The following is a 25,578-nucleotide window of genomic DNA, read 5'->3' as shown; positions in this document are numbered from 1 at the left end:
TCCTCAGACAACGAGCCACACCTTTCCTGGAATAGAAGAAGCCGTGTTTGGAAAGGCCATCTTTTTGACAGAAGCTTAAAGATCGGTAACTCCACTCACCCACGAAGGTGACGCTGTGATTGACCGACAGAACGATGACTTCCAAAGGACTTGACCACGCCATGTTTCACCTCACCCAGAAACATTAAATAACATCCAGTTGGTCCAATCCCGGCATGGTCAGATCTCCAGGAGCTAAAATCCACCGCGATCCATTGGAGAAGACAGAAGTGACCATCAGGGGAAACTCTCCCCAAGTCCCCCCTGCAGACAAGTGAGCGTCCTCAGACAACGAGCCACACCTTTCCTGGAATAGAAGAAGCCGTGTTTGGAAAGGCGATCTTTTTGACAGAAGCTTAAAGATCAGTAACTCCACTCACCCGGGAAGGTGACGCTGTGATTGACCGACAGAACGATGACTTCCAAAGGACTTGACCAGGCCATGTTTCACCTCACCCAGAAACATTAAATAACATCCAGTTGGTCCAATCCGGCATGGTCAGAGCTCCAGGAGCTAAAATCCACCGCGATCCATTGGAGAAGACAGAAGTGACCATCAGGGGAAACTCTCCCCAAGTCCCCCCTGCAGACAAGTGAGCGTCCTCAGACAACAGAAGACAAGCGCGGGCCCCCATTGTGGATCTATTCTTGACACACTTGCATAGGCACGTCGCTGTCCTGCGTGGCATTGCAGAGATATTTTGGGTTGGTCGCAGGACGTCCTTGCAGGAGGACAACAAACCTTCCGGGCTTAACCAGTTCTAAATTCAAGCACACATGCCAAGCATGTCCAGGGGAGGAAATGTGAAAACACTTTTAATTTGGTGGCCGAGGTGGTGGTCTTGATTATGATTGACTGTTGAAGTTGTTTCTTTCATGAATACATCAAGGAATCCAATATGACAAAGTCCAAAGGAATTGTCCACCTGTTGCTGCAGCTGTTCCTCCTTCCCTTGCTGATAAGACGAACACCAACAGGTGATTCTCTGCTTTTAGCTGTCACAGAGGTACTTCAACTTAGTCATGTTTTGAGATAAGAGCGGTCTCTCGGCTAATTTACTCCAGTGATCCACTGTACCAGTCGCTCATTACTCCAGTAATCCATTACTTCAATGTTTACTTATATATATAGCCCTAAATCACCAGTGTCTCAAAGGGCTCAGATCCCACATCAGGGCAAGGAAAAACTCAACGCAATGGGACAATGAGAAACCTTGGAGGGAACCGCAGATGTGGGGACCCAACCCTGGGCGACCGGTGCAATGGATGTCGAGTGGATCTAACATAATATTGTGAGAGTCCAGTCCATAGTGGATCTAACATAATAGTGAGAGTCCAGTCCATAGTGGATCTAACATAATAGTGAGAGTCCAGTCCATAGTGGATCTAGTTAATAGTGTGAGAGTCCAGACCATAGTGGATCTAAAATAATAGTGTGAGAGTCCAGTCCATAGTGGATCTAACATAATAGTGTGAGAGTCCAGTCCATAGTGGATCTAACATAATAGTGTGAGAGTCCAGTCCATAGTGGATCTAACATAATAGTGTGAGTCCAGTCCATAGTGAATCTAACATAATAGTGTGAGTCTAGTCCATAGTGGATCTAACATAATTGTGTGAGAGTCCAGTCCATAGTGGATCTAACATAATAGTGTGAGAGTCCAGTCCATAGTGGATCTAACATAATAGTGTGAAAGTCCAGTCCATAGTGGATCTAACAAAATAGTGAGAGTCCAGTCCATAGTGGATCTAATATAATAGTGTGAGAGTCCAGTCCATAGTGGATCTAACATAATAGTGTGAGAGACCAGTTCATAGTGGATCTAACATAATAGTGAGAGTCCAGTCCATAGTGGATCTAGTTAATAGTGTGAGAGTCCAGTCCAAAGTGGATCTAACATAATAGTGAGAGTCCAGTCCATAGTGGATCTAGTTAATAGTGTGAGAGTCCAGTTCATAGTGGATCTAACATAATAGTGAGAGTCCAGTTCATAGTGGATCTAACATAATAGTGTGAGAGTCCAGTCCATAGTGGATCTAACATAATAGTGTGAGAGTCCAGTTCATAGTGGATCTAACATAATAGTGTGAGAGTCCAGTCCATAGTGGATCTAGTTAATAGTGTGAGAGTCCAGTCCATAGTGGATCTAACATAATAGTGAGAGTCCAGTCCATAGTGGATCTAGTTAATAGTGTGAGAGTCCAGTTCATAGTGGATCTAACATAATAGTGAGAGTCAAGTCCATAGTGGGTTTAACATAATAGTGTGAGAGTCCAGTCCATAGTGGATCTAACATAATAGTGAGAGTCCAGTCCATAATGGATCTAGTTAATAGTGTGAGAGTCCAGTCTATAGTGGATCTAACATCATAGTGAGAGAGTCCAGTCCATAGTGGATCTAACATAATAGTGAGAGTCCAGTCCATAGTGGATCTAGTTAATAGTGTGAGATTTCAGTCCATAGTGGATCTAACATCATAGTGTGTGAGTCCAGTCCATAGTGGATCTAACATAATAGTGAGAGTCCAGTCCATAGTGGATCTAGTTAATAGTGTGAGAGTCCAGTCCATAGCGGATCTAACATAATAGTGTGAGAGTCCAGTCCATAGTGGATCTAACATCATAGTGTGAGAGTCCAGTTCATAGTGGATCTAACATAATAGTGAGAGTCCAGTCCATAGTGGATCTAAAATAATAGTGAGAGTCCAGTCCATAGTGGATCTAACATGATAGTGTGAGAGTCCAGTCCATAGTGGATCTAACAAAATAGTGTGAGAGTCCAGTCCATAGTGGATCTAACATAATAGTGAGAGTCCAGTCCATAGTGGATCTAATATAATAGTGTGAGAGTCCAGTCCATAGTGGATCTAACATAATAGTGTGAGAGTCCAGTCCATAGTGGATCTAACATAATAGTGAGAGTCCAGTCCATAGTGGATCTAACATAATAGTGTGAGAGTCCAGTCCATAGTGGATCTAACATAATAGTGTGAAAGTCCAGTCCATAGTGGATCTAACATAATATTGTGAGAGTCCAGTCCATAGTGGATCTAACATAATAGTGTGAGAGTCCAGTCCATAGTGGATCTAACATAATAGTGTGAGAGTCCAGTCCATAGTGGATCTAACATAATAGTGAGAGTCCAGTTCATAGTGGATCTAACATAATAGTGTGAGAGTCCAGTCCATAGCGGATCTAACATAATAGTGAAAGTCCAGTCCATAGTGGATCTAACATAATAGTGTGAGAGTCCAGTCCATAGTGGATCTAACATAATAGTGTGAGAGTCCAGTCCATAGTGGATCTAACATAATAGTGAGAGTCCAGTCCATAGTGGATCTAACATAATAGTGTGAGAGTCCAGTCCATAGTGGATCTAACAAAATAGTGAGAGTCCAGTCCATAGTGGATCTAATATAATAGTGTGAGAGTCCAGTCCATAGTGGATCTAACATAATAGTGAGAGTCCAGTCCATAGTGGATCTAACATAATAGTGTGAGAGTCCAGTCCATAGTGGATCTAACATAATAGTGTGAGAGTGCAGTCCATAGTGGATCTAGTTAATAGTGTGAGAGTCCAGTCCATAGTGGATCTAACATGATAGTGTGAGAGTCCAGTCCATAGTGGATCTAACAAAATAGTGTGAGAGTCCAGTCCATAGTGGATCTAACATAATAGTGAGAGTCCAGTCCATAGTGGATCTAATATAATAGTGTGAGAGTCCAGTCCATAGTGGATCTAACATAATAGTGAGAGTCCAGTCCATAGTGCATCTAGTTAATAGTGTGAGACTTCAGTCAATAGTGGATCTAACATAATAGTGAGAGTCCAGTCCATAGTGGATCTAACACAATAGTGTGAAAGTCCAGTCCATAGTGGATCTAACATAATAGTGAGAGTCCAGTCCATAGTGGATCTAACATAATAGTGAGAGTCCAGTTCATAGTGGATCTAACATAATAGTGTGAGAGTCCAGTCCATAGTGGATCTAGTTAATAGTGTGAGAGTCCAGTCCATAGTGGATCTAACATAATAGTGTGAGAGTCCAGTCCATAGTGGATCTAACATAATAGTGTGAGAGTCCAGTCCATAGTGGATCTAACATAATAGTGAGAGTCCAGTCCATAGTGGATCTAACATAATAGTGAGAGTCCAGTCCATAGTGGATCTAACATAATAGTGTGAGAGTCCAGTCCATAGTGGATCTAACATAATAGTGGGAGTCCAGTCCATAGTGGATCTAACATAATAGTGAGAGTCCAGTCCATAGTGGATCTAACATAATAGTGTGAGAGTCCAGTCCATAGTGGATCTAACATAATAGTGAGAGTCCAGTCCATAGTGGATCTAACATAATAGTGAGAGTCCAGTCCATAGTGGATCTAACATAATAGTGTGAGAGTCCAGTCCATAGTGGATCTAACATAATAGTGAGAGTCCAGTCCATAATGGATCTAACATAATAGTGAGAGTCCAGTCCATAGTGGATCTAACATAATAGTGTGAGAGTCCAGTCCATAGTGGATCTAACATAATAGTGAGAGTCCAGTCCATAGTGGATCTAACATAATAGTGAGAGTCCAGTCCATAGTGGATCTAACATAATAGTGTGAAAGTCCAGTCCATAGTGGATCTAACATAATAGTGAGAGTCCAGTCCATAGTGGATCTAACATAATAGTGTGAGAGTCCAGTCCATAGTGGATCTAACATAATAGTGTGAAAGTCCAGTCCATAGTGGATCTAACATAATAGTGTGAGAGTCCAGTCCATAGTGGATCTAACATAATAGTGAGAGTCCAGTCCATAGTGGATCTAACATAATAGTGAGAGTCCAGTCCATAGTGGATCTAACATAATAGTGAGAGTCCAGTCCATAGTGGATCTAACATAATAGTGAGAGTCCAGTCCATAGTGGATCTAACATAATAGTGAGAGTCCAGTCCATAGTGGATCTAGTTAATAGTGTGAGAGTCCAGTCCATAGCGGATCTAACATAATAGTGTGAGAGTCCAGTCCATAGTGGATCTAACATAATAGTGTGAGAGTCCAGTCCATAGTGGATCTAACATAATAGTGTGAGAGTCCAGTCCATAGCGGATCTAACATAATAGTGAAAGTCCAGTCCATAGTGGATCTAACATAATAGTGTGAGAGTCCAGTCCATAGTGGATCTAACATAATAGTGTGAGAGTCCAGTCCATAGTGGATCTAACATAATAGTGTGAGAGTCCATTCCATAGTGGATCTAACATAATAGTGAGAGTCCAGTCCATAGTGGATCTAACATAATAGTGTGAGAGTCCAGTCCATAGCGGATCTGACATAATAGTGTGAGAGTCCAGTCCATAGTGGATCTAATATAATAGTGTGAGAGTCCAGTCCATAGTGGATCTAACATAATAGTGAGAGTCCAGTCCATAGTGGATCTAACATAATAGTGTGAGAGTCCAGTCCATAGTGGATCTAACATAATAGTGAGAGTCCAGTCCATAGTGGATCTAGTTAATAGTGTGAGAGTCTAGTCCATAGTGGATCTAACATAATAGTGTGAGAGTCCAGTCCATAGTGGATCGAACATAATAGTGTGAGAGTCTAGTCCATAGTGGATCTAACATAATAGTGAGAGTCCAGTCCATAATGGATCTAGTTAATAGTGTGAGAGTCCAGTCCATAGTGGATCTAACATCATAGTGAGAGTCCAGTCCATAGTGGATCTAGTTAATAGTGTGAGACTTCAGTCCATAGTGGATCAAACATAATAGTGTGAGAGTCCAGTCCATAGTGGATCAAACATAATAGTGTGAGAGTCCAGTCCATAGTGGATCTAACATAATAGTGAGAGTCTAGTCCATAGTGGATCTAACATAATAGTGAGAGTCCAGTCCATAGTGGATCTAACATAATAGTGTGAGAGTCCAGTCCATAGTGGATCTAACATAATAGTGAGAGTCCAGTTCATAGTGGATCTAACATAATAGTGTGAGAGTCCAGTCCATAGTGGATCTAACATAATAGTGAGAGTCCAGTCCATAGTGGATCTAACATAATAGTGAGAGTCCAGTCCATAGTGGATCTAACATAATAGTGTGAGAGTCCAGTCCATAGTGGATCTAGTTAATAGTGTGAGACTTCAGTCCATAGTGGATCTAACATAATAGTGTGAGAGTCCAGTCCATAGTGGATCTAACATAATAGTGTGAGAGTCCAGTCCATAGTGGATCTAACATAATAGTGTGAGAGTCCAGTCCATAGTGGATCTAACATAATAGTGAGACTTCAGTCCATAGTGGATCTAACATAATAGTGAGAGTCCAGTCCATAGTGGATCTAACATAATAGTGAGACTTCAGTCCATAGTGGATCTAACATAATAGTGAGAGAGTCCAGTCCATAGTGGATCAAACATAATAGTGAGAGTCCAGTCCATAGTGGATCTAACATAATAGTGAGAGAGTCCAGTCCATAGTGGATCTAACATAATAGTGAGAGTCCAGTTCATAGTGGATCTAACATAATAGTGTGAGAGTCCAGTCCATAGCGGATCTAACATAATAGTGAAAGTCCAGTCCATAGTGGATCTAACATAATAGTGTGAGAGTCCAGTCCATAGTGGATCTAACATAATAGTGTGAGAGTCCAGTCCATAGTGGATCTAACATAATAGTGAGAGTCCAGTCCATAGTGGATCTAACATAATAGTGTGAGAGTCCAGTCCATAGTGGATCTAACAAAATAGTGAGAGTCCAGTCCATAGTGGATCTAATATAATAGTGTGAGAGTCCAGTCCATAGTGGATCTAACATAATAGTGAGAGTCCAGTCCATAGTGGATCTAACATAATAGTGTGAGAGTCCAGTCCATAGTGGATCTAACATAATAGTGTGAGAGTGCAGTCCATAGTGGATCTAGTTAATAGTGTGAGAGTCCAGTCCATAGTGGATCTAACATGATAGTGTGAGAGTCCAGTCCATAGTGGATCTAACAAAATAGTGTGAGAGTCCAGTCCATAGTGGATCTAACATAATAGTGAGAGTCCAGTCCATAGTGGATCTAATATAATAGTGTGAGAGTCCAGTCCATAGTGGATCTAACATAATAGTGAGAGTCCAGTCCATAGTGCATCTAGTTAATAGTGTGAGACTTCAGTCAATAGTGGATCTAACATAATAGTGAGAGTCCAGTCCATAGTGGATCTAACACAATAGTGTGAAAGTCCAGTCCATAGTGGATCTAACATAATAGTGAGAGTCCAGTCCATAGTGGATCTAACATAATAGTGAGAGTCCAGTTCATAGTGGATCTAACATAATAGTGTGAGAGTCCAGTCCATAGTGGATCTAGTTAATAGTGTGAGAGTCCAGTCCATAGTGGATCTAACATAATAGTGTGAGAGTCCAGTCCATAGTGGATCTAACATAATAGTGTGAGAGTCCAGTCCATAGTGGATCTAACATAATAGTGAGAGTCCAGTCCATAGTGGATCTAACATAATAGTGAGAGTCCAGTCCATAGTGGATCTAACATAATAGTGTGAGAGTCCAGTCCATAGTGGATCTAACATAATAGTGGGAGTCCAGTCCATAGTGGATCTAACATAATAGTGAGAGTCCAGTCCATAGTGGATCTAACATAATAGTGTGAGAGTCCAGTCCATAGTGGATCTAACATAATAGTGAGAGTCCAGTCCATAGTGGATCTAACATAATAGTGAGAGTCCAGTCCATAGTGGATCTAACATAATAGTGTGAGAGTCCAGTCCATAGTGGATCTAACATAATAGTGAGAGTCCAGTCCATAATGGATCTAACATAATAGTGAGAGTCCAGTCCATAGTGGATCTAACATAATAGTGTGAGAGTCCAGTCCATAGTGGATCTAACATAATAGTGAGAGTCCAGTCCATAGTGGATCTAACATAATAGTGAGAGTCCAGTCCATAGTGGATCTAACATAATAGTGTGAAAGTCCAGTCCATAGTGGATCTAACATAATAGTGAGAGTCCAGTCCATAGTGGATCTAACATAATAGTGTGAGAGTCCAGTCCATAGTGGATCTAACATAATAGTGTGAAAGTCCAGTCCATAGTGGATCTAACATAATAGTGTGAGAGTCCAGTCCATAGTGGATCTAACATAATAGTGAGAGTCCAGTCCATAGTGGATCTAACATAATAGTGAGAGTCCAGTCCATAGTGGATCTAACATAATAGTGAGAGTCCAGTCCATAGTGGATCTAACATAATAGTGAGAGTCCAGTCCATAGTGGATCTAACATAATAGTGAGAGTCCAGTCCATAGTGGATCTAGTTAATAGTGTGAGAGTCCAGTCCATAGCGGATCTAACATAATAGTGTGAGAGTCCAGTCCATAGTGGATCTAACATAATAGTGTGAGAGTCCAGTCCATAGTGGATCTAACATAATAGTGTGAGAGTCCAGTCCATAGCGGATCTAACATAATAGTGAAAGTCCAGTCCATAGTGGATCTAACATAATAGTGTGAGAGTCCAGTCCATAGTGGATCTAACATAATAGTGTGAGAGTCCAGTCCATAGTGGATCTAACATAATAGTGTGAGAGTCCATTCCATAGTGGATCTAACATAATAGTGAGAGTCCAGTCCATAGTGGATCTAACATAATAGTGTGAGAGTCCAGTCCATAGCGGATCTGACATAATAGTGTGAGAGTCCAGTCCATAGTGGATCTAATATAATAGTGTGAGAGTCCAGTCCATAGTGGATCTAACATAATAGTGAGAGTCCAGTCCATAGTGGATCTAACATAATAGTGTGAGAGTCCAGTCCATAGTGGATCTAACATAATAGTGAGAGTCCAGTCCATAGTGGATCTAGTTAATAGTGTGAGAGTCTAGTCCATAGTGGATCTAACATAATAGTGTGAGAGTCCAGTCCATAGTGGATCGAACATAATAGTGTGAGAGTCTAGTCCATAGTGGATCTAACATAATAGTGAGAGTCCAGTCCATAATGGATCTAGTTAATAGTGTGAGAGTCCAGTCCATAGTGGATCTAACATCATAGTGAGAGTCCAGTCCATAGTGGATCTAGTTAATAGTGTGAGACTTCAGTCCATAGTGGATCAAACATAATAGTGTGAGAGTCCAGTCCATAGTGGATCAAACATAATAGTGTGAGAGTCCAGTCCATAGTGGATCTAACATAATAGTGAGAGTCTAGTCCATAGTGGATCTAACATAATAGTGAGAGTCCAGTCCATAGTGGATCTAACATAATAGTGTGAGAGTCCAGTCCATAGTGGATCTAACATAATAGTGAGAGTCCAGTTCATAGTGGATCTAACATAATAGTGTGAGAGTCCAGTCCATAGTGGATCTAACATAATAGTGAGAGTCCAGTCCATAGTGGATCTAACATAATAGTGAGAGTCCAGTCCATAGTGGATCTAACATAATAGTGTGAGAGTCCAGTCCATAGTGGATCTAGTTAATAGTGTGAGACTTCAGTCCATAGTGGATCTAACATAATAGTGTGAGAGTCCAGTCCATAGTGGATCTAACATAATAGTGTGAGAGTCCAGTCCATAGTGGATCTAACATAATAGTGTGAGAGTCCAGTCCATAGTGGATCTAACATAATAGTGAGACTTCAGTCCATAGTGGATCTAACATAATAGTGAGAGTCCAGTCCATAGTGGATCTAACATAATAGTGAGACTTCAGTCCATAGTGGATCTAACATAATAGTGAGAGAGTCCAGTCCATAGTGGATCAAACATAATAGTGAGAGTCCAGTCCATAGTGGATCTAACATAATAGTGAGAGAGTCCAGTCCATAGTGGATCTAACATAATAGTGAGAGTCCAGTCCATAGTGGATCTAACATAATAGTAAGAGTCCAGTCCATAGTGGATCTAGTTAATAGTGTGAGACTTCAGTCCATAGTGGATCTAACATAATAGTGTGAGAGTCCAGTCCATAGTGGATCTAACATAATAGTGTGAGAGTCCAGTCCATAGTGGATCTAACATAATAGTGTGAGAGTCCAGTCCATAGTGGATCTAACATAATAGTGAGACTTCAGTCCATAGTGGATCTAACATAATAGTGAGAGTCCAGTCCATAGTGGATCTAACATAATAGTGAGACTTCAGTCCATAGTGGATCTAACATAATAGTGAGAGAGTCCAGTCCATAGTGGATCAAACATAATAGTGAGAGTCCAGTCCATAGTGGATCTAACATAATAGTGAGAGAGTCCAGTCCATAGTGGATCTAACATAATATTGTGTTTTGCTGGCAATGTTTAAGTCAGGACTTTGGGAAGGCCATTCTAAAACCTTCATTCTAGCCCGATTTAGCCATTCCTTTACCACTTTTGAGGTGTGTTTGGGGTCATTGTCCTGTTGGAACACCCAACTGCGCCCAAGACCCAACCTCCGGGCTGATGATTTTAGCTTGTCCTGAAGAATTTGGAGCTAATCCTCCTTTTTTCATTGTCCCATTTAAAGCAGCAGTTCCATTGGCAGCAGAACCAAGCCCAGAGCATAATACTACCACCACCATGCTTGACAGTAGGTGTGGTGTTCCTGGGATTAAAGGCCTCCAAACATATTGCTGGGTATTGTGGCCAAACAGCTCCATTTATGTTTTATCTGACCACAGAACTTTCATCCAGAAGGTCTTATCTTTGTCCATGTGATGTCAGATGCTAGAATTAAGCTTTCAGAATGGCCTTCCCAAGTGTGGACAATGCTAAAGAAACAAGTCCACGTCAGAAAACCAGCACATTTAGCTGAACTGCACCAATTCTGTCAAGAGGAGTGGTCAAAAAGTCAAGCAGAAGCTTGCCAGAAGGAGGAGAAAAGGCGAGGCCTTTAATCCCAGGAACACTATGCCTACCGCTAAGCATGGTGGTGGTAGTACTATGATCTGGGCCTGTTTTGTATACCTGATGTTCTTTACAAGTGTATGTGCACTTGTGCTGGCGACTGTGTATGCAATGTCAGCAACATTTTGATACGTAACAAAGAACTTACCCTCCAAAGAGCACATTTCGTACATTGTAGTCCTCCTCCTTCACAGCAGGAGGTAGAAATCACGCTGACTTGAATCCCTTTTCTCCTTTTGTTGATGTTTGCTGTCTTCCACATAGTCAAGTTCAACGTTTCAAACAATAAAAACATGTAAAACTGATCAACTTCTTGATTTCTTGTTTTACTTCTTTAAATAATTAACTTAACTTTTATTTTTACTAGAACACAGTGTAACTGTTCAAAATGTGTGTAAAAATAGGAAATATACCTGTTAAATAAAACTTCTGCCTTGTTTTTAATGAATACTTAGGTCTACTACACTACTGTATTTAATGTCATTATGGTGGTATGTAATGAATACTTAGGTCTACTACACTACTGTATTTTAATGTCATTATGGTGGTACTTAATGAATACTTAGGTCTACTACACTACTGTATGTAATGTTGTCATTATGGTGGTACTTAATGAATACTTAGGTCTACTACACTACTGTATTTTAATGTTATTATGGTGGTACTTAATGAATACTTAGGTCTACTACACTACTGTATTTAATGTTGTCATTATGGTGGTACTTAATGAATACTTAAGTCTACTACACTACTGTTTTTTAATGTTGTCATTATGGTGGTACTTAATAAATACTTAGGTGTACTACACAACTGTATTTAATGTTGTAATGATAGTGGTACTTAATGAATACTTAGGTCTACTACACTACTGTATTTTAATGTCATTATGGTGGTACTTAATGAATACTTAGGTCTACTACACTACTGTATTTAATGTTGTTATTATGGTGGTACTTAATGAATACTTAGGTCTACTACACTACTGTATTTTAATGTTATTACGGTGGTACTTAATGAATACTTAGGTCTACTACACTACTGTATTTAATGTTGTCATTATGATAGTACTTAATGAATACTTAGGTCTACTACACTACTGTATTTTAATGTTGTCATTATGGTGGTACTTAATGAATACTTAGGTCTACTACACTACTGTATTTAATGTCATTATGGTGGTACTTAATGAATACTTAGGTCTACTACACTACTGTATTTAATGTTGTCATTATGGTGGTATTTAATGAATACTTAGGTCTACTACACTACTGTATTTAATGTTGTCATTATGGTGGTACTTAATGAATACTTAAGTCTACTACACTACTGTATTTTAATGTCATTATGGTGGTATTTAATGAATACTTAGGTCTACTACACTACTGTATTTAATGTTGTCATTATGGTGGTACTTAATGAATACTTAGGTCTACTACACTACTGTATTTAATGTTGTCATTATGATAGTACTTAATGAATACTTAGGTCTACTACACTACTGTATTTTAATGTTATTATGGTGGTATTTAATGAATACTTAGGTCTACTACACTACTGTATTTAATGTTGTCATTATGGTGGTACTTAATGAATACTTAGGTCTACTACACTACTGTATTTAATGTTGTCATTATGGTGGTACTTAATGAATACTTAGGTCTACTACACTACTGTATTTAATGTTGTCATTATGGTGGTACTTAATGAATACTTAAGTCTACTACACTACTGTATTATAATGTTATTATGGTGGTATTTAATGAATACTTAGGTCTACTACACTACTGTATTTTAATGTTGTCATGATGGTGTTTTCTGAGGTGGTACTCGGTGAAAAAGCAAGCACAGCTATTTATCAACAACACCCAAAAAACTGCTGGTTGAGGTAATAACGAGCACAAAACAAATCTTTGTTAAAACAATATTTTTAATTAGCTATAAATGTAATGTACATTACAATGCCACACAGTGAAGTTTCACTCGGCGGATATTACTTTTGGTCCGCCCGTTCGATTACTGTCAATAGAATATAGAACAAAGTTCACGGACTGGCTCTAAAAAAATAGAATCACGTCAGCCTAAATCGATGCACTGTAGCGAGATGGCGACTTTTCAGTCGTTACAAAACGAGGGCGGGGGCGAGGGGGGGTATTTTTTTCGGGTACAAGCGCCCATTGAAACCTGGTGTACAGTAGAAAGTAATATAAATATTGTATCACACACATTAGCCAAAAAAAGGTATACAATCTGTGTGAGCCGTGTTATATATAAATGTCACATTTTCCAGAACATAAAACTAACCTGAAGAGCGGCTTCTGTCACTTGTGCTGCGGGAAGAAGGATCGTAGAAAAAAAGCAAAAAAAAAAAAAGGTAGTGAGGGTAAAAAGTAGTTAGTGTCTCCAGTGGTTTTAGAAGAGAGGAAAGTAGAACGCATGCTTCAGGCAGAGTATTGCTAGAAGTGTCCCAGACACCTTGGAAGTTTTAACACTGATTCTCTTTGGCTCACTGAGCAAGGAATGGAATATCAGGTAAAAGCCAGTAAATTAGAATATTTTGAAAAACTTGATTTATTTCAGTAATTGCATTCAAAAGGTGTAACTTGTACATTATATTTATTCATTGCACACAGACTGATGCATTCAAATGTTTATTAGGGCCCGCATGGCCCATTGCATAAGGACTCCCAAAGGGAGTCCTTATGCAATGGGACATAAGGACCCATTGAATTTGTAAGGTTGTATTCTTTATTCTTCCGCCGCCACTTTAAACTGTAATTTGACCCACTTAACATGCTTCAAAACTCACCATATTTGACCCACACATCAGGACCTGCGAAAATTGTCTTTTTTTTAAAAAAACCGAACCACAAAACTCAAAATTGCGCTCTAGCGCCCCCTAGGAAAAAAACAAACTAGACTGCCTGTAACTCCCACTAGGAAGGTCGGAGAGACATGAAACAAAAACCTCTATGTAGGTCTGACTTAGACCTACATTTCATAATAGTACATTCTCGGGCTAAAATCAACAGGAAGTTGGCAATTCCCCCTTCAAGACAAAAAAGTACTAAAAACAGTCACTTTTGCCTCTTTGAGCTGTAATTTGACCCCCTTAACATGCTTCAAAACTCACCAAACTGAACGCGCACATCAGGACTGGCAAACATTGTGATCTAATAAAAAAACCTAACCCCAAATCTCAAAATTGTGCTCTAGCGCAATTTTTTAATAAAACGCACAAAAAACTGCTCCTCGGATGAAAAAACTGACAAAACTGCCTGTAACTCCCATTGGGAAGGTCGTAGAGACATGAAACAAAAACCTCTCTGTAGGTCTCACTTAGACCTACATTTCATAAATTGACAACCCCCAGCAAAAATCAACAGGAAGTTTGCTATTCCCCCTTCAAAACAAAATTTTTGTAAAAACCGGTCACCTTCCTTCAAAATCTATCTCCTCTGAGCGCGTTTGTCGTTTCGGCTTCAAACTAACACAGGAGAGAGATTAAACCCTTGTGTATAAAATAACAGAACAGCGTTTTAATACCTGCTCCGGTTTTGATTTTATGACCCTTCAAAGACCCGCTGCGCTGATGCTGCTGCGCTGCTGTTTTTTTAAGATGGCTGCTTAAAAGCAGGAAGCACCAACGTGCCCACACAATGCAGACAAGGTAGGTACACTAGACAAAAGTCTTGGGACACTTATGACTACCACCGGACAAAAGTATTGGGAATCTTAGGCCGAAAACTGGACAAAAGTATTGGGACACTTAGGCCGAAAACTGGACAAAAGTATTGGGACACTTGGGACTACAACTTGACAAAAGTATTGGGACACTTAGGACTACAACTTGCCAAAAGTACTGGGACACTTGGGACTAAAACTGGACAAAAGTATTGGGACACTTAGGACTAGCACCTGCCAAATACGCGGGCCCGACCAACGCTGCTTGCAGCTTTAATTTCATTTAATTTTGATGATTTGAAGTGGCAACAAATGAAAATCCAAAATTCCGTGTGTCACAAAATTAGAATATTACTTAAGGCTAATACAAAAAAGGGATTTTTTTTAGAAATGTTGGCCAACTGAAAAGTATGAAAATGAAAAATATGAGCATGTACAATACTCAATACTTGGTCGGAGCTCCTTTTGCCTCAATTACTGCGTTAATGCGGCGTGGCATGGAGTCGATGAGTTTCTGGCACTGCTCAGGTGTTATGAGAGCCCAGGTTGCTCTGATAGTGGCCTTCAACTCTTCTGCGTTTTTGGGTCTGGCATTCTGCATCTTCCTTTTCACAGATTTTCTATGGGGCTACGGTCAGGGGAGTTGGCGGGCCAATTTAGAACAGAAATACCATGGTCCGTAAACCAGGCACGGGTAGATTTTGCGCTGTGTGCAGGCGCCAAGTCCTGTTGGAACTTGAAATCTCCATCTCCATAGAGCAGGTCAGCAGCAGGAAGCATGAAGTGCTCTAAAACTTGCTGGTAGACGGCTGCGTTGACCCTGGATCGTCTGGCGGTGGTTTGGCTTCAAGCGGGAAGATGTGGAACAGACAAGGGCAATATGTCTGAGGCAAAAGTGTTGCTACAAAAAGTAGCATTACTGCTAATTTGTAGCATCATTTGAAAAGTCACCCGCTAGAGCAGTGTTTTTCAACCACTGTGCCGCGGCACGTTAGTGTGCCGTGAGATACAATTTCAGCTATTTGGGTTAAAACTATTTTTTGCAAAGCAGTAATTATAGTCTGCAAATGATGTGTTGTTGTTGAGTGTCGGTGCTGTCTAGAGCTCGGCAGAGTAACCGTGTAATACTCTTCCATATCAGTAGGTGGCAGCCGGCAGCTAATTGCTTTGTAAATGTTGGAAACAGCGGGAGGCAGTGTGCAGGTAAAAAGGTGTCTAATGCTTAAAGCAAAAATAAACAAAAGGTGAGTGCCCCTAAGAAAAGGCATTGAAGCTTCGGGAAGGCTACTAAAACTGAACTGGCTACAAAGTAAACAAAAACAGAATGCTGGACGACAGCAAAGACTTACTGTGGAGCAAAGACAATGTACATCCGAACATGACATGACAATCTACAATGTCCACACAAAGAAGGATAAAAACAACTGAAATATTCTCGATTGCTAAAACAAAGTAGATGCGAGAGATATCGCTCAAAGGAAGACATGAAACTGCTACAGGAAAATACCAAAAAATAGAGAAAAAGGTACTAAAATAGGAGCGCAAAACCAGAACTAAAACACTATACACAGGAAAACAGCAAAAAAAATAGAGCAGGTCAGCAGCAGGAAGCATGAAGTGCTCTAAAACTTGCTGGTAGACGGCTGCGTTGACCCTGGATCTCAGGAAACAGAGTGGACCAACACCAGCAGATGACATGGCACCCCAAACCATCACCGATGGTGGAAACTTTACACTAGACTTCAGGCAACGTGGATCCTGTGCCTCTCCTGTCTTCCTCCAGACTCTGGGACCTCGATTTCCAAAGGAAATGCAAAATTTGCATGGTTGGGTGATGGTTTGGGGTGCCATGTCATCTGCTGGTGTCGGTCCACTCTGTTTCCTGAGATCCAGGGTCAACGCAGCCGTCTACCAGCAAGTTTTAGAGCACTTCATGCTTCCTGCTGCTGACCTGCTCTATGGAGATGGAGATTTCAAGTTCCAACAGGACTTGGCGCCTGCACACAGCGCAAAATCTACCCGTGCCTGGTTTACGGACTATGGTATTTCTGTTCTAAATTGGCCCGCCAACTCCCCTGACCTTAGCCCCATAGAAAATCTGTGGGGTATTGTGAAAAGGAAGATGCAGAATGCCAGACCCAAAAACGCAGAAGAGTTGAAGGCCACTATCAGAGCAACCTGGGCTCTCATAACACCTGAGCAGTGCCAGAAACTCATCGACTCCATGCCACGCCGCATTAACGCAGTAATTGAGGCAAAAGGAGCTCCAACCAAGTATTGAGTATTGTACATGCTCATATTTTTCATTTTCATACTTTTCAGTTGGCCAACATTTCTAAAAAATCCCTTTTTTGTATTAGCCTTAAGTAATATTCTAATTTTGTGACACACGGAATTTTGGATTTTCATTTGTTGCCACTTCAAATCATCAAAATTAAATGAAATAAACATTTGAATGCATCAGTCTGTGTGCAATGAATAAATATAATGTACAAGTTACACCTTTTGAATGCAATTACTGAAATAAATCCAGTTTTTCAAAATATTCTAATTTACTGGCTTTTACCTGTATAAGGCCGGTAGCTCAACGTGTCCGATCATGGAATGTGAGGGAGTGAACTGGGAATTGAAAAAAGTGTCTGTAAAGTAAGAACCGGAAGAGGAACGTAGGCGTATGGTATTTCCATTTTGCTTCAGCGAGCCTTCATGTCGTTGGGTGTGCTTCAGTGCGGTGTGGCCTCCTCGGAGAGGTGTGCCCAGGTGCGTGGATTGTGTCGGAAACACCTGCCTGCCTGGCTCCTCCTCTTCCTGTCCACTAGGAGAGGATGGCGGGACACCAGCGCACGCCTGCCAGGTGGTCGGTGCTCGCCGATCGCCTCTTGGCCAGCTTCTTCAGGTCCTTGAACTTATCGTCGCACAACCTTGAGATCGCCTGGGAGTCGGAAGAAAGACATGAGGGGAAGGAACAAGACAATTCTAAGTCAGGCCTGCTCTTTTTGGCAATATTTTTTATTACCAATCAATGTTTACTCCCTATTTTTCCGACTATAATTATCCTTTTAAAGGCCCAAGCTGTTTGTTTACATCAGGGGTGCTCACACTTTTTCTGCAGGCGAGCTACTTTTGTGGGGATCTACCTCATTCATATATATCATTTATATTTACTTATTTATGAAATATATGTTTTTGTTAACAAGTTAAAGATGTTTAAAGATAATGCAAGCATGTTTAACACATATAGTTAATATTGTTAATAAATTAAAGGTGTGTAATGATAATACAAGCATGTTTAACACATATAGTTAATATTGTTAACAAGTTAAAGGTGTTTAATGATAATACAAGCATGTTTAACACATATAGTTAATATTGTCCATAAGTTAAAGGTGTTTAAAGATAATGCAAGCATGTTTAACACATAGTTAATATTGTTAACAAGTTAAAGGTGTTTAAAGATAATGCAAGCATGTTTAACACATATAGTTAATATTGTTAACAAGCTAAAGGTGTTTAATGATAATACAAGCATGTTTAATACATATAGTTAATATTATTAATAAGTTAAAGGTGTTTAAAGATAATGCAAGCATGTTTAACACATAGTTAATATTGTTAACAAGTTAAAGGTGTTTAAAGATAATGCAAGCATGTTTAACACATATAGTTAATATTGTTAATAAGTTAAAGGTGTTTAAAGATAATGCAAGCACGTTTAACACATATAGTTAATATTGTTGACAAGTTAAAGGTGTTTAAAGATAATGCAAGCACGTTTAATACATATAGTTAATATTGTTAACAAGTTAAAGGTGTTTAATGATAATACAAGCATGTTTAATACATATAGTTAATATTGTTAACAAGTTAAAGGTGTTTAAAGATAATGCAAGCACGTTTAATACATATAGTTAATATTGTTAACAAGTTAAAGGTGTTTAATGATAATACAAGCATGTTTAATACATATAGTTAATATTGTTAACAAGTTAAAGGTGTTTAAAGATAATGCAAGCACGTTTAATACATATAGTTAATATTGTTAACAAGTTAAAGGTGTTTAAAGATAATACAAGCATGTTTAACACATATAGTTAATATTGTTAATAGGTTAAAGGTGTTTAAAGATAATGCAAGCACGTTTAATACATATAGTTAATATTGTTAATAAGTTAAGGTGTTTAAAGATAATACAAGCATGTTTAACACATAGTTAATATTGTTAACAAGTTAAAGGTGTTTAATGATAATACAAGCATGTTTAACACATATAGTTAATATTGTTAAAAAGTTAAAGGTGTTTAAAGATAATACAAGCATGTTTAACACATATAGTTAATATTGTCCATAAGTTAAAGGTGTTTAAAGATAATGCAAGCATGTTTAACACATATAGTTAATATTGTTAACAAGTTAAAGGTGTTTAAAGATAATGCAAGTACGTTTAATACATATAGTTAATATTGTTAACAGGTTAAAGGTGTTTAAAGATAATACAAGCATGTTTAATACATATAGTTAATATTATTAACAAGTTAAAGGTGTTTAAAGATAATGCAAGCACGTTTAATACATATAGTTAATATTGTTAACAAGCTAAAGGTGTTTAATGATAATACAAGCATGTTTAATACATATAGTTAATATTGTTAACAAGTTAAAGGTGTTTAATGATAATACAAGCATGTTTAATTCATATAGTTAATATTGTTAACAAGTTAAAGATGTTTAAAGATAATGCAAGTACGTTTAATACATATAGTTAATATTGTTAACAGGTTAAAGGTGTTTAAAGATAATACAAGCATGTTTAATACATATAGTTAATATTATTAACAAGTTAAAGGTGTTTAAAGATAATGCAAGTACGTTTAATACATATAGTTAATATTGTTAATAAGTTAAAGGTGTTTAAAGATAATACAAGCATGTTTAACACATATAGTTAATATTATTAATAAGTTAAAGGTGTTTAATGATAATGCAAGCATGTTTAACACATAGTTAATATTGTTAACAAGTTAAAGGTGTTTAAAGATAATACAGGCATGTTTAATACATATAGTTAATATTGTTAACAAGTTAAAGGTGTTTAAAGATAATACAAGCATGTTTAATACATATAGTTAATATTGTTAATAAATTAAAGGTGTTTAATGATAATACAAGCATGTTTAACACATATAGTTAATATTATTAATAAGTTAAAGGTGTTTAAAGATAATGCAAGCATGTTTAACACATATAGTTAATATTGTTAACAAGTTAAGGTGTTTAAAGATAATACAAGCATGTTTAACACATATAATTAATATTGTTAATAAGTTAAAGGTGTTTAAAGATAATGCAAGCATGTTTAACACATATAGTTAATATTGTTAACAAGTTAAGGTGTTTAAAGATAATACAAGCATGTTTAACACATATAGTTAATATTGTCCATAAGTTAAAGGTGTTTAATGATAATACAAGCATTTTTAATACATATAGTTAATATTATTAATAAGTTAAAGGTGTTAAAAGATAATACAAGCATGTTTAACACATATAGTTAATATTGTTAATAAGTTAAAGGTGTTTAAAGATAATACAAGCATGTTTAACACATAGTTAATATTGTTAACAAGTTAAAGGTGTTTAAAGATAATGCAAGCACGTTTAATACATATAGATAATATTGTTAATAAGTTAAAGGTGTTTAAAGATAATACAAGCATGTTTAACACATAGTTAATATTGTTAACAAATTAAAGGTGTTTAATGATAATACAAGCATGTTTAACACATATAGTTAATATTGTTAACAAGTTAAAGGTGGTTAATGATAATACAAGCATGTTTAACACATATAGTTAATATTGTTAACAAGTAAAGGTGTTTAAAGATAATACAAGCATGTTTAACACATATAGATTCCTTTCTTTCATGAAGACAAGAATATAAGTTGGTGTATTACCTGATTGTGATGACTTGCATTGATAGGAATCAGACAGTGGTGCTAAAAACGTCCGCATTTTCGAATGGAGGAGAAAAAAAGTCCTCCTTTCTGTCCAATACCACATGAAAGTGGTTGGTTTTTGGCATCTTATTTGTCCAGCTTCCGTACTCCTTTGTATACACTTTACAAGAAATACATTGTCTGCAAACTCCGTAGCTTGCTAGCTTGTGCACTCGTTTTGTTAGTGCAACTGTGCAGTCGGTCTTTGGAGTTTTGACGACAGGTACGGCGCCAGAGTCTGTTGAAATAAAGTGTTTCTCGCCTTCCAGTCGGTCATTTTAATGAGCTGGCAGCAGCCAGCGTCATCTCAGAAGACCCTCGGGTGCCGTGAATGTCAATCAAGTGACGAAAGTGACGTCATAGTGAAGATTTATGATCGCTCATTTTTAGGACTATTTTTTTAATGCCTGGCTGGTGATCGACTGACACACCCTCCGAGATCGACCGGTAGATCGCGATCGACGTAATGAGCACCCCTGGTTTACATGCTTTTTTTTAATTTCTCTTTGCTATTTGGGCTTATTGGACCCTAATGAGAATAAAAACTCAGAATCATGTTTTGATATGATGTACTTAGTCCATAAGTACACAAACGTGTACTTCATGTTTAGTGACATGCTAATTCTTATTTTTACACTTTTTTTTTTTCCCAAATTCCATTGTATGTTATACTCTTCTGACACCACCAGATGGCAGTATAAGTGTCCACATAAGTGGCCATAAAACCCCAATTCAGTAGTGTACACAATTTTGGAAATAATAGCTAAAAGGTGCTGTCCACGCATGTGGCCACTAAGCCTTTAGAGGTTTAAGGTGCACTTAAAATCCTTTCGTTTTCTCAAAACTCCACAGTGCGCCTTATAACCCGGTGCGCCTAATGTACGGAATAATTCTGGAAAGACTATAAAAATGGGAGCCACTACCTCGCTGCTTGGCAACTCAGCATCAAGGGGTTGGAATTGGGGGTTAAATCACCAAAAATGATTCCCGGGCGCGGTCACCGCTGCTGCTCACTTGCTCCCCTCACCTCCCAGGGGGTGATCAAGGGTGATGGGTCAAATGCAGGGAATAATTTCGCCACACCTAGTGTGTGTGTGTGACTATCATTGGTACTTTAATTAATGAATTGTGCTTACCGACCCCGAAGCTATTTTATTCGATACATGGTGTAATGATAAGTGTGACCAGTAGATGGCAGTCCCACATAAGAGATACGTGTAGACTGCAATATGACTCAAGTAAACAATACCAACATTTTATATGTTCCATTGAGAATATAGAACATTACACACGGCGATCAAAAATGTATCAATTAATCAATCAATCGTTTTAGTAGGACTTTGGTAAGCTATGAAGCCACACCGCTTGATGGATTGTACTGTGCTTCAACATAGGAGTATTACTATGCTGTGTGTATAAGGTAAGACATATTATTTGGCATTTTGTTTCGCAATATTATGCAACTTTTCTTACCTTCTGGTACCTGCTGATCTGTATTTGGGATCTGCATAAGTCCTAAAAATTTGCGCGAATCCGCCTTTGTAGTCGATAAGCTTCTTCTTTTTCTCTATTTTCTTGTTTTATGACATTCATCCTCCACTGTTGCCATTTCGTAATATAAAGTAGTGTAAAGTTCTTACTTATATCTGTCAGTAAACTTGCCATGAAAGCACTAAAACATACCGGTGTAGTGAGTTGACATTATTCACCCGAGGAACTTTAGTTATTAGAGGAGTTCCGGTCGGACGTTTTTTTTCTCGGGACACATTTCGGGCGTTGTTGTTGCACTAGTGAGCCACGGATTTTCGAGATAAAGGGAAGGTGGGACACCGGCCGGTAGTTTACCATGAGGTCAGGATGGAGGTTAGGTCTTTTGAGCAGAGGATAAATAATCGCTTTTTTGAATGCAAGAATGTGTGGATATCCCGCGACACTCAAAGCAGATGCATTTCCAACGATTAAGTCAAAGAAATCTGCCGCCAGACCCCCATTGAATCTGCCGGAGTGTGTGAGCAATTCAGGGACAAAGGCCCTCGGCAGCACGGCAAGCAATGGCGGCAGTTTGTTCCCGCAGACGAGCGAGCTAAACCCCCCTGGATGTCTTGGCTCACACCGTCCCGAAGATGATCAAGAGACGAATATCGACCCTAGCTTCCCTGGCCTGCTGACATGAGGGTATGTCTACAGAATATATTAATTGATGAAAATTGGGCTGTCTGCACTCTCAAAGTGCATGTTGTTGCCAAATGTATTTCATATGCTGTAAACCTAGTTCATAGTTGTTAAGTTTCCTTTAATGCCAAACAAACACATACCAATCGTTGGTTAGAAGGCGATCGCCGAATTCGTCCTCGCTTTCTCCCGTGTCGTTTTCGTCGGTTTCGCTTGCATACGGTTCAAACCGATATGGCTCAATAGCTTCAGTTTCTTCTTCATTTTCGTTTTCGCTACCTGCCTCCACACTACAACCATCCGTTTCAATACATGCGTCATCTGTTGAATCGCTTAAGCCGCTGAAATCCGAGTCTGAATCCGAGCTAATGTCGCTATAGCTCGCTGTTCTTTCCGCCATGTTTGTTTGTGTTGGCTTCACTACGTGACGTCACAGGAAAATGGACGGGTGGTTAAAATCAGGCACTTTGAAGCTTTTTTTTTTAGGGATATTGCGTGATGGGTAAAATTTTGAAAAAAACTTCGAAAAATATAATAAGCCACTGGGAACTGATTTTTAATGGTTTTAACCATTCTGAAATCGTGATAATGTTCCCCTTTAATCTTTCAAGTGAGTTTAATTTTCTTATTAATGAAATTCATAAAGTCATCTGCCGAGTGGGTGGAGCTACTGGGAGGAGTCCCTTGTTGGATTAGCGCCGCTACTGTACTTAATAAATATTTAGGGTCGTTTTTATTGCGGCAGATGATATTGGAGTAGTAATTAGTTTTGGCGAAGGTAAGCGTGCGTTTATCCATCCATCCATCCATCTTCTTCCGTTTATCCGAGGTCGGGTCGCGGGGGCAGCAGCCTAAGCAGGGAAGCCCAGACTTTCCTCTCCCCAGCCACTTCGTCCAGCTCTTCCCGGGGGATCCCGAGGCGTTCCCAGGCCAGCCGGGAGACATAGTCTTCCCAACGTGTCCTGGGTCTTCCCCGTGGCCTCCTACCGGTTAGACGTGGCGTTCGGGTGGCATCCTGACCAGATGCCTGAACCACCTCATCTGGCTCCTCTCGATGTGGAGGAGCAGCGGCTTTACTTTGAGCTCCCCCCGGATGACAGAGCTTCTCACCCTATCTCTAAGGGAGAGACCCGCCACCCAGCGGAGGAAACTCATTTCGGCCGCTTGTACCCGTGATCTTGTCCTTTCGGTCATAACCCAAAGCTCATGACCATAGGTGAGGATGGGAACGTAGATCGACCGGTAAATTGAGAGCTTTGCCTTCCGGCTCAGCTCCTTCTTCACCACAACGGATCGATACAGCGTCCGCATTACTGAAGATGCCGCACCGATCCGCCTGTCGATCTCACGATCCACTCTTCCCCCACTCGTGAACAAGACTCCTAGGTACTTGAACTCCTCCACTTGGGGCAGGGTCTCCTCCCCAACCCGGAGATGGCACTCCACCCTTTTCCGGGCGAGAACCATGGACTCGGACTTGGAGGTGCTGATTCTCATTCTCAGCGTGCGTTTATAAGTTATTAAACTATCACTCCATGCTTGATGGAAAACCTCAAGTTTAGTCGCACACCATTTGCGTTCCAGTTTTCTACATGATGGTTTAAGAGCTCTTCTAATAGCCCGTTTATATTTTTACACAGATAAAAAAGACGGATTTCCGACTATAGACGGAAAAATCCCATGCCTGGGTCTTAGACCCAAGCAATATTGCTCCGCCTTCTTTCAGACAAGGACGTGGCATCATAATGACATGCAGGACGAAGCCAAGGTCTAGTGAGACCAACAGAATACTGCAGAAGTGTGGGCACCACTCACCTCCAGCTTCTGGGCCTTGTCCCTGCTGAGGGGCTCCAGAGGGAAGCTGAGGTTGTTGGCCTCAGCCAGAGACCGCAGGTCAAAGTAATACTTTGCGTAGACGCTGGACGGCACGTTGATGTTGAACTGCAGCAGCTCCAGAAACTGGCGCTCCAGCTCATTCCTGCGATGAGGAAAAGATCTTCAAGTGAGACGGTGACTCAGCCAGACAATTATGAAGCATACGTGGAAGCACACCGAGTGTTTGTGGACTTAGATCCATTTCCCGCTCGTTTTCCATGGCCTACTGCCTGGGACTCGGCAACACAGAAGCTAAATTTAGTCAGTCCTAACTGTGGCCCTCATCCAGCTATTATCGTCTATGACTATTTATTTTACAAGACAAGCCAAGGTTGGTTGGTTCTCTGGGTCTGTTGGGGGGGTTGGAAATTGATCCGCCCAGGAAATCTGTGGTCAAACGCTCAGTCACTGTCACTGCGATATGAGAGTTGGACCCCCAACATGATGGCATGTATGCACACATGCTTGCCAAACAGGTGGGTTACAGAAGCCAAAGACGTGCACACAGAGGGTAAAGGTCAGAGCGGTGGCTGTACGTTTACGGTATTAGGTTCCCTCTGGGAAAACACAATTCTAAAGACGGATGTGGAATACTAAGACTTAGACTTAGACAAACTTGAATGATCAATTCTAAAGACGGATGTGGAATACTTAGACTTAGACTTAGACAAACTTGAATGATCCGCAAGGGCAATTGTTCCACACAGTAGCTCAGTTACAAACGATGGCAAGGATAAGGATGGAAAGGATAATGCACACAAGGGTACGAAGAAGACTAAAAAAATATAGGTCAAGATGCTTCTGACACTTAGTTGTAACTGAGCAGATGTCAGGTTCAAACACTGATGATATCTATTAAACAGACAAGAAGCAAGGAATCATGCAGAGACAAGAGTTCAATTTGGCTCAATGAGGAGAGACGTTTGGGGCTGCACACTCAGTT

At 39.6% G+C, this 25,578-nt stretch overlaps 1 protein-coding gene across 4 annotated transcripts in view; it reads right to left on the bottom strand.

The window, feature by feature from the left end:
• Positions 1 to 17,130: 17,130 nt before the first annotated feature.
• Positions 17,131 to 25,578, bottom strand: part of ccny (cyclin Y) — an 86,433-nt gene continuing 77,985 nt past the window's right edge. For all 4 annotated transcript variants that reach the window (XM_061964868.2, XM_061964870.2, XM_061964869.2 and 1 more), the window contains 2 exons: positions 24,576 to 24,738; positions 17,131 to 17,525 (listed from right to left, as the gene is read on the bottom strand). In XM_061964868.2, coding sequence (XP_061820852.1) covers positions 17,409 to 17,525; positions 24,576 to 24,738 — 280 coding nt within the window. In that variant the 3' untranslated portion in view covers positions 17,131 to 17,408. The remainder of the gene's footprint in view (positions 17,526 to 24,575; positions 24,739 to 25,578) is intronic.

Source organism: Nerophis lumbriciformis, linkage group LG07 (genome assembly GCF_033978685.3).
Source record: "Nerophis lumbriciformis linkage group LG07, RoL_Nlum_v2.1, whole genome shotgun sequence".
In the NCBI taxonomy this organism is placed as follows: domain Eukaryota; kingdom Metazoa; phylum Chordata; class Actinopteri; order Syngnathiformes; family Syngnathidae; genus Nerophis; species Nerophis lumbriciformis.
The sequence above is the reverse complement of the archived record's forward strand: the minus strand, read 5'-3'. Positions and strand labels throughout refer to the sequence as shown.